We start from the raw sequence: 9,023 nt of genomic DNA, 5'->3' as shown, positions 1-9,023 counted from the left end.
CGAATTAAAAGACAGCGGCTACGCTGGCTGGGTCATGTTGTCCAAAATGACACTCCAGCTCTGAAAGTATTCGACGCAGTAGGAAGAGGAAGACCTCCACTCCGTTGGAAGGACCAGGGGGAGAAGGACCTGGCTTTGCCTGGAATCTTCAATTGGCGCCACGTAAAGAAGAAACGACTGGCGCACTGTTGTTAACTCGGCTATAATCGCGTAAGCGCTGTCTACGTCAGTAAAAAGGAAAAAATATTCTTCAACTCACTTCTATAACTACGCTGATTATTGCCCTCCTATCGAAATTCTCAAATAAAAGTCGGATTTTTCTCCACTAAATTCACTTGTTCTATTGTTCTCAATCATTATTATAATATTTGTATAATAAAATCACATACATATGCACAAAAAAGGTGTCAATTGAGATATTCAACGCAATTCTTAAGTCTAAAATAATCAAACTTGGTCCACACGCAGGTGTATGCCAGATTTGGAACTAACGGTGAAGCTTGTCATATTGTATACCATAGGTATGGGTGTTTTGTCGCACACGCTAAACCTGAAATTCTTCAGCAAGAACGCCAAACCAACACGCACTTGCATCTTGCCAAAGCGCATGCCAATGCAGTTGCGTGGACCTTCGCCGAAAGCCAGGAACTCAATGCAGTCGCGTGTGGCCTCTTTTTCTGGCGCAAAGTTATCGGGATTGAAAACATCTGGGTTGGGATATAGATCGGGATCGCGATGCATGGCAGCCACAGGTATCATAACTTTTATGTTTTTCTTAATCACATATTTCGGATGGCCCGGCACCGGATAGTCCTCCAAGCACTTGCGATTCAATACTGGCAGCACCGTATACATACGCAAGGTCTCTGCATTTAGACAGCATAATGTTTGTTATTTTTTCAAGCACTAATCACATATATATATGTAGGTATTTAAACTTACCCGATATGACTTGGTTCAAGTACACCAGTTCGCTCATACATTCATAGGTGAATTCGCCATTGTGGCGTTCGAGCACCTGTAAAACCTCCTGACGCGCACGTTCCTGTATATCCTGATGTTGTGCCAATTCGTAGAGTGCAAACGATAGTGTAGTCGATGAAGTCTCGAAACCGGCTCTCAGGAACACATAAGCCTGTGCTGCCAATTCCTCTACGGTGATGCTCATATTCTGACCATCTTCGGATTTCAACAGCTTGTTGTTCTTCAAATCCAGCAACATATCGAAGAAGTCGTTGCGCCTGATATTATTCTTTTCACGGTATTCGATATTCTCGCGCACAATACGCATATAGAATTCGGTGATGTCATCTGGTGTCAATTTCACACGTAAAAATTTGGCTAGATTGGGGAATGAGTTCATTAAAAACCGAGCTAATGGTTTGAACGACGCATCGGTTATGGCTTTGCGGCCCATCACGCGAAACTCCGAATTTGGATTCTTCAAGCTGTTGCAATCAATGCCGAAGGCGCAGGTACCAATCACATCGGTAGTGAAACGCGCCAAGACGTCTTTCACCTCAATCACTGGATCCTCCTGTTGCATGTTCGCAAATACATTTGTAAGCTCCTCTCCAACACGCACAATGACCGGATACATGATCTTCATCTTACCGGAGGTGAATGTTGGCGAAAGCTTAGAGCGCATGCTACGCCATTTGTGACCATCCATCAAGAAAAGGTGCCCGGACAGCGGATCGTGCTTCGGATTGCTGTAAAATCCACGATCAGCGAATTTATTAAAATCTTTTATAAGCACTAGCTTGGCCAGCTCTGGTGTTAACACAAACGCATTGGGAGCACGACCCCAATAAAATCCACAAAAGGGTCCGCTGCCTTTGAATTTTTTATAGGTGTCCATCCAAATGTCAGCAAAGCGGCGTGTCCTGAACAAACCAATTGTATTTCCAGCTTGGGGATCCGGCTCTTCGCATGGTATGCCACGTTCCTGCCAATAAGTTAAAGATTGACGCAGGCTGTACATTACGTAGCCCACAAGACCCAGCACAATGGCCAACAGTATTGGGAATATAATCATTTTCGTTCCGCTGGGTAATTTTAATTAGTAAAACAAAAGTCTTGTTGATGCGGAAACGAAGTGGTAATGAGCAATTTAAACTAACTTCTAAAATGTGCCAGCAGTTCGCTGCTATTTAAAGAGTCTCTGAAGCTTCACGGTGTTCGGGCGAATATGCTTTATGAGTAAGCTTTTTGACTCTTCGTATATAACAAGTATGTACTGTTATCGGGGAGAATAATTGTTTTTTTGTTTTGGTTTTAAAAACGGTAAAGTACTGAACTTTTGATGTGCTTATGCCAGATAACGCAATAGATAACAGTAAAAATTGGAGGACCTTATTTAAGTACGCAATTTTCCCTCCCGAAATATTAGTTAATGTATATCAAAATGATCTGATGGAGGAATTTGTCTTGCTATCTCATCAGCTTTGCAATTGTCAGCGATTCCGCTGTGACCAGGCACACAAATGAGCCTGTTGTTGATTATATATCTAGTGAGGGTAGACACTCCTTTACTACATTTACTCACTTTGAACCTAAAACACTGCCTTATAAATTTTTTCTAGGACTCCTGGTTTTGCCGGAAATTGGGATAAATCATTTTTAACTAAACTGAAATTCAACCCCGCCCCTCTCCTTCCTTTTCCCGACCTCAGATCATCCGTAAATTATTTTTCAATTAATGTTTGTCATTTTTGCTTAATCATTTCAGTACTTTTACTATCAGCAACATTGCTGTAGATCTAAGATTAGTTAAGGCCTATTGATTCACTAACATGAGCGCGTACAGGGTGTGCCATTTCATAGCAAGAATTCCTATTTCTATTGGGCCGATAGCTACTAATCACACTGTTCAAAGCCAGTATGAAATTGGGTGCTATAGGGTATAATAACCATGATTTTCATAGTGCGTATAGAAACATACTTGTATGTTAACCTCAATTTAAGAAATCTTACAACAACTATTCATTATTCGCATTGGAATGTTTAAAATTTAAGTTCAATCGAATTGTAACATGATCCATCGATAAATAAAAAAGAGTACATACTATAGAACACGCAACGGCCAAAAAACTATATTTTCTGCTGTTTTCTTATTGTTCATTTTAAATATTCAAAGGGTAAGTAGTGCAGAAGACTGCATTTCAAAGAACCCTTAATATGAAATTCAAAATTTTGTAACCGAAGCACTGGTTATAATTATCAATACAAATCAGAAGTGTCAAAAGTATGGGAATCACACGAAGAGAACTATCAGCGTAAACTGTTAGATGAGTTGTAAAATTTTTGTAAAAATGTACACAAATACTTCTGTATATACATATGTGTATACCGTCACGAGTGTTATAAAACGTGTTCAACATGCTGAGAAAAGAAATAAAATTGAAAAACATTCTGACTTAACCCTTAATGTATCACCTTCATTATAATGCATAACCTATAGATAAATAGAAGAGGATTGCACCGCGATCTGAAGTATATTTTGCACTATGCAAAACCTATAACTGGTATGCGTACCTTCTCCAGTTCGAGACCGAAAAAAATATATATTTTGTGTATTTCAACCATTTTCGATAATACAAAATCAACCAAATTGCATTTGTAGGCATTCAGTTGCCCTTCAAGTGGAGGGTGTTTCGATCTTTTTGACGATCATATCTTATATTATACTCGTATCATAAATAGATATGGTCTAAGTGGTGTTCTCAAAGTTAACGCCACTCGGCTCATAATAAATCATAATCTCACCTGTTAAACATAAATTTTCCAAAATTTATTGATTCTTTATTAATATATTATACTCTATTTGGAACCTTCAAATCAAAACAGTATCATATTGTATATAAGTATGTTGGGTCAGGTGAACGTCGTAAGATCGTAGTCGAGGGTTAAGGATGCATAATATTCACATTTTTTTGAAAGATAAGCACTCTGGCTTACTTCCATGTTAGTATATATGTTTCTACTTATCGCCGAAGTGGACTATTTTATCAATACGGCAAATAAATATTGATAATGGCGATGATGACTTGTAATTTCTATCAGGAAATGATTGGAAATATTTCTAACCGTTGTTACTGTTTTATTATTTACTTTTCGTTTGCAAGTTCGTTTTGTGCTCTTATCAACTTTAATCTCAACTTTTTATATCATAACAACTCAGTCAAACTTTGTTTATATCTGAATATTGTTTCTTATTATTTGTGTGATAATACTGTTATGATTATATGTAATTCCCCTAAGATACATATTATTTACGTATATTCGTAAACAAAAAGCAAACCTTTCTCTCACTATTTATGCATGACTCTGCACAATTTCTAGCTTCCCCAGGTGGATGACACAGATTCTAGCCGAAAATACATAGCATAATCAAACGACGCAAAATATGACTCATCAATCGTTATAATCTTTTTAAACTATCGCAAAACCCCCGTCTCTTTTTAAGAAAGTATATAGGTCGTTAAGGCACAATCCATCAATGTCTCTCTTGAGATATGTATATGTAATAAATCTCGAAACGGGATCGCGGTGTATGACACCCACAGTTAGCAGTACTCTTATGTCCTTCCTAATCACATATTTAGGATGGCCCGGCACCGGATAGTTCTTTAAGCACTTACTGTCAGCAGTGCAAACGATACCAGCCCTGAGGAACGCAGCTTGCGCTACCAATTCCTCTACGGAAATGCTCATCTCTGACCATCTTCAGAATTCATAACCAAGCTGACGCGAAGGATCCCCTTTTGATATTGCGGTTCTTCACAATATTTCGGTCAATAGCTAAGTCACAATTCCTGGTCTAACGTATCAACAACTGTTTTAAATTTCTTTCCGAAGTTAATTATTTCAGGAAGTTTCTTTTCGCCTGCCTATTATCGTGATGAAAGGTACTCAAAAGTTCACAAGCTTGTATTTTTTTTTTTTTGGAACATACTCAAACAGTGATACTTTCCTACTGAAGAAAATTTTTCTGGAGTGAATCGAACGCTTCCTAAATACTTTTTTGTTTGAGTCAGACAAGAATGTCTTATTTACTCTTACAATTCCCCTCGAAGTATGTTCCTTTTGTAGCAACTCCTTAGCAAGATTTGAGGTTTGATTGTCACAAATAATATTTTGAACTTTTAGGCCTTTTGTCCAGTCAAAAATAACAAAATAAACTTGCATAAGTAAAATGGAATATACTTCTTGAATTGTCTAGAGATGCGCCGTGTGATTTTGTAAACACCGCTTAGAATCAATATAAGCTTAGGTCGAAACGTCGTTTACAACCTACCAATCATCTAGGAAAACTCTGCAACCTTCAATGTTAATTTTTTTAATTATATTTTTCAATATTGGCTGAGTGGATGAAACTTCAAGTGCATCACGTATAGACGATACACGGATAGTACATTCTCAAGCCTTACTCTTCCATGGAATTGGGGAGGTTTCGTGGACGAAAGAATAGACTTATCTTCTGAATGTGCTATACAATTTTGTCCCATCAGTTCGATGACTTCTCTGGCGCCTTCCTCTTCAAAGCTATATTCATTCGATGAATTTGCACTTTCGTGAAAATTGGGTACAAAATCTTCTTCGGATTCAAATTCAGCACCAACAGCTTCGTCATTTTTCCAAAAATTTACAGTATTTTCAATTTCAGAATGTGTGTACGATGAAATGTTTGGATGGTTAGGGTTAAAAGAATTGCTAAAGATTCACGGTGTTCGGGCGAATATGCTGAGTGAGTGAGCTTTTTGACTCTTCGTTTTTAACTACTTACTTTTCTTATAGGAGAAAATAGTTGCTCTTTTGGGTTTGGAAAGGGTAAAGTACCGATATTATAATCCTCTTATATCGTTAACGCGATAGATAACAGTACAAATTGAATTGAATTATTTTCGCATTCCTAAAAGTATGCAAGTTTTCAAAATTACTGAGGATGACTTTGGTATGCATATAGTGTACTAGTTTTGCTCCCCAGATGTTAGGAATATATGTATATCTGGAGGACGAGTGAATCTTCTTACAATCACTTCTTAGTTCACTTATTCGCAAATTCTTATTATGAAGATGTTGGACCTAAAAAATTATAAAACAAAAGCGAGTGCATATATTTAAACGCTTTATTATTCAAGAAACTATCCCAGAAAAATATTAATCAGCAATACTATTTGCAAATTTGTTTGAAGAATGTAACATCCTGCTCATACTCTCTCAACATACACACAAATGGGATGCTCAGACTGCACCAAAAAGTTGATCTTGTCAAATGTCATCGGAATCGGAGTTTTCTCACACACGGAAAACTTGAAGTTTTTTAAGAGCATAGCTAAGCCAATACGAGCTTGCATTTGACCAAACCGCATGCCAATACAATTGCGAGGTCCCTCGCCGAAAGGCAACCATTCAACACCATCACGCTGGGCCACCTTCTCGGGTGTAAAGTTATCGGGATCGAACGTGTCGGGGTTGGGATAAATATCAGCATCACGATGAAATGCAGCGCTGGGTATAACAACTTGCATACCCTTGGCGATGACAAATTTCGGGTTACCCGGCACTGGATACTCCTCCAGACACTCACGATTTAACACGGGAAGCACAGTATAGAGGCGAAGTGTTTCTGTGTTCATAAATAAAATCTACTTTAATAATATTGCTTATAGCCATTGTCGTTAGATCTTACCGGAAATGACTTGGTCCAAATAGACCATTTCTTTCATGCATTCATAAGTGAATTCGCCCTTGTGTTTCTCCAGAACTTCAATGACTTCGTCACGCACACGCTGTTGTATGTCCTCATGCTGTGCGAGTTCGTACAATGCGAAGCTCATGGTGGTCGACGACGTCTCGAAGCCGGCAATGAGAAATACAAAGGCCTGAGCGGCTAATTCTTCAACGGTGATGCTCATATCTTGACCGTCTTCTGATTTTAACAATTTATTGTTTTTCAATTCCAGCAGCATGTCAAAGAAGTCATTGCAGCGTATATTGTTCTTCTCACGGTAGGCGATATTTTCGCGCACAAGACCCATGTAAAAGTCTGTGATATGATCGGGTGTACTTTTAATATGTAGCCTTCGACACAATTTCGGGAAACTATTTAGCAATGCCAAACCGAATCTTCCGTGACGCAAATCAGTGAAGACTCGTTTGCCCATGCGCCGGAATTCATCGTTGGGATTCTTCAAACTATTTACTTCAATACCGAATGCACAAGTGCCGATAACGTCGGTGGTGAAACGCGCTAGATAATCACGTACCTCCAAAACCTGCTCCTTCTCAATAGCCTGCGCCACAACGTGTACAAACTCCTCACCCACACGGCACACAGTCGGAAACATATACTTCATTTTACCGGATGTGAAGGTGGGCGATAGTTTATTGCGCATTGCACGCCATCTGTGTCCCTCCAAGAGAAATAGCTGTCCGGTGAGCGGATCATCCTCCACATTTGTGTAGAAGCCGCGATCAACAAAATTATTAAAGTCCTTAATAAGTATGGCCTTGGCCAGTTTTGTATCCAAAATGAAAGCCGAAGGGCGTTGAAACCAAAAGAAACCACAAAATGGGCCAGTTCCCTTAAATTTTTTGTACGTTGTCAGCCATATCTCCACAAACGAACGTGTCGTGCGTATGCCATTTAAATTGCCGAGTAAATAATTTGGCTTCTCACAGGCAATGCCGCGCACCTCCCAATACATGAAACGTTGACGCAGCCAGTAGACCGCATACCCTAGTAGTCCCAGCAGTGTGGCGAGCAGAAACTCGGTGACGGACATTTTTAGAAAAACAATAGAAGCGACGCACAAAAAAATTATTTTCAGCAATCGGTCAGTGCGAGCTTGTGATTTAACAGCGTTCTGCGTACTAAACTAATAGCGAAACTCTTGACACTGCCAAAGTTGCGTAGTCAGCGCGAGCTTTCAGTCGTTTCTGGGCGTGAGCAATTATGCATTTTTTGCATTAAATACAATTATTTTAAGTACGATTGCACGAGCTTTTAGCAGATTGAATGGTGTTCTCGGGGTACACTTGTTCTCTAACGCTGGCGACGCTGGAGACAGAATTAAAAACAAACCATTTGTGAATGGCTTTTAGCATTTGAAGAGCAGTAGTGAAGAGCCTCCGGTTTGTTTATCTATTATTACGCTCCCAAAAGTTTAGTAATTGATCACTTTAATCGCGTTGTTATTTTTGTTTTGGAATTTATATTGATTCTTATCAAATTATCTTGGGCTTCCAATTGACTCAAAGTTTCGAAAACAAAGAAACCTGATAACACAACCAAGGTGTTAGTTTAAAATTATTATAATATATCTTTATATATAAAAATTAGGTGTCAAGTTGTTTGTGCGCGATGGACTCCTAAACTACAGAACCGATTTTACTACAATTTAGCGCAATGTGTCGAGTTTGAACCAACTTAGAAGATGGGAAAGTAAAAACCAATCATAAATAAAAAATGCAGTGAAAGCTCTATTAAATGGACGCACTATTAAGCGAACAACTCTATTAACTGGACAGAAAGGCTGGCAGCCACACATTGAGAAAGCAGCCTTCAGTTCGTTATTTTTTCCAATGCAATTAATTTGCAAAAATATATCCAAATATCCCTTGAATTCTTATACCGACAAAAACGTTTTCGCCTTTATTCGTAAATAAAATTTTCACTGTATTGAAAAGTTTATTATATGAATAATAGTGTAAAATGTATACCACAGCAACGCATGGCGGATTCTCTGGAAATAATATATAATATGTATTGTATATGAAATATGTATGTATATCCTCAGAGAGGACTACTTTGACAGCTAAACTATTTTTACGATTTATATATTATTTATATCAGAAATATATTCTCAGAGAGGTTCACTTTCGAATGCTTAGTAACACTCAAGTAAACCCTTTCATAACTTTTTGAACGACGACTTCATTCCACTTTTTCCACTCAAGTCCTGGGACAAGTTGACGATCAAGCTAAAACAGCTGATCACATAATATTTCATTATACC

The 9,023-nt window shown here is 38.4% G+C and overlaps 1 protein-coding gene across 1 annotated transcript; it reads right to left on the bottom strand.

The window, feature by feature from the left end:
* Nucleotides 1–315: 315 nt before the first annotated feature.
* On the bottom strand, nt 316–7,945 carry LOC120770808. The gene is made up of 5 exons (XM_040098387.1): nt 6,695–7,945; nt 6,215–6,631; nt 2,796–2,896; nt 943–2,056; nt 316–866 (listed from the first exon to the last, which is right to left on the bottom strand). Exons 1-5 carry the CDS (start codon nt 7,788–7,790, stop codon nt 448–450), a joined length of 3,147 nt encoding a protein of 1,048 aa, XP_039954321.1. The 5' UTR covers nt 7,791–7,945; the 3' UTR covers nt 316–447.
* Nucleotides 7,946–9,023: the final 1,078 nt, after the last annotated feature.

The sequence above is a fragment of the Bactrocera tryoni genome, chromosome 3 (genome assembly GCF_016617805.1).
Source record: "Bactrocera tryoni isolate S06 chromosome 3, CSIRO_BtryS06_freeze2, whole genome shotgun sequence".
NCBI classification, from domain to species: Eukaryota; Metazoa; Arthropoda; class Insecta; order Diptera; family Tephritidae; genus Bactrocera; species Bactrocera tryoni.
This window is presented reverse-complemented; position numbering and strand designations above follow the sequence as displayed.

Coding starts and splice junctions, on each gene's coding strand:
- LOC120770808 (XM_040098387.1), bottom strand. CDS start 7,790: ATGTCCGTCACCGAGTTTCTGCTCGCCACACTGCTGGGACTACTAGGG. Junction 6,632..6,694: donor TTTGGACCAAGTCATTTCCG/GTAAGATCTAAC, acceptor TTATGAACACAG/AAACACTTCGCCTCTATACT. Junction 867..942: donor CTTGAACCAAGTCATATCGG/GTAAGTTTAAAT, acceptor GTCTAAATGCAG/AGACCTTGCGTATGTATACG.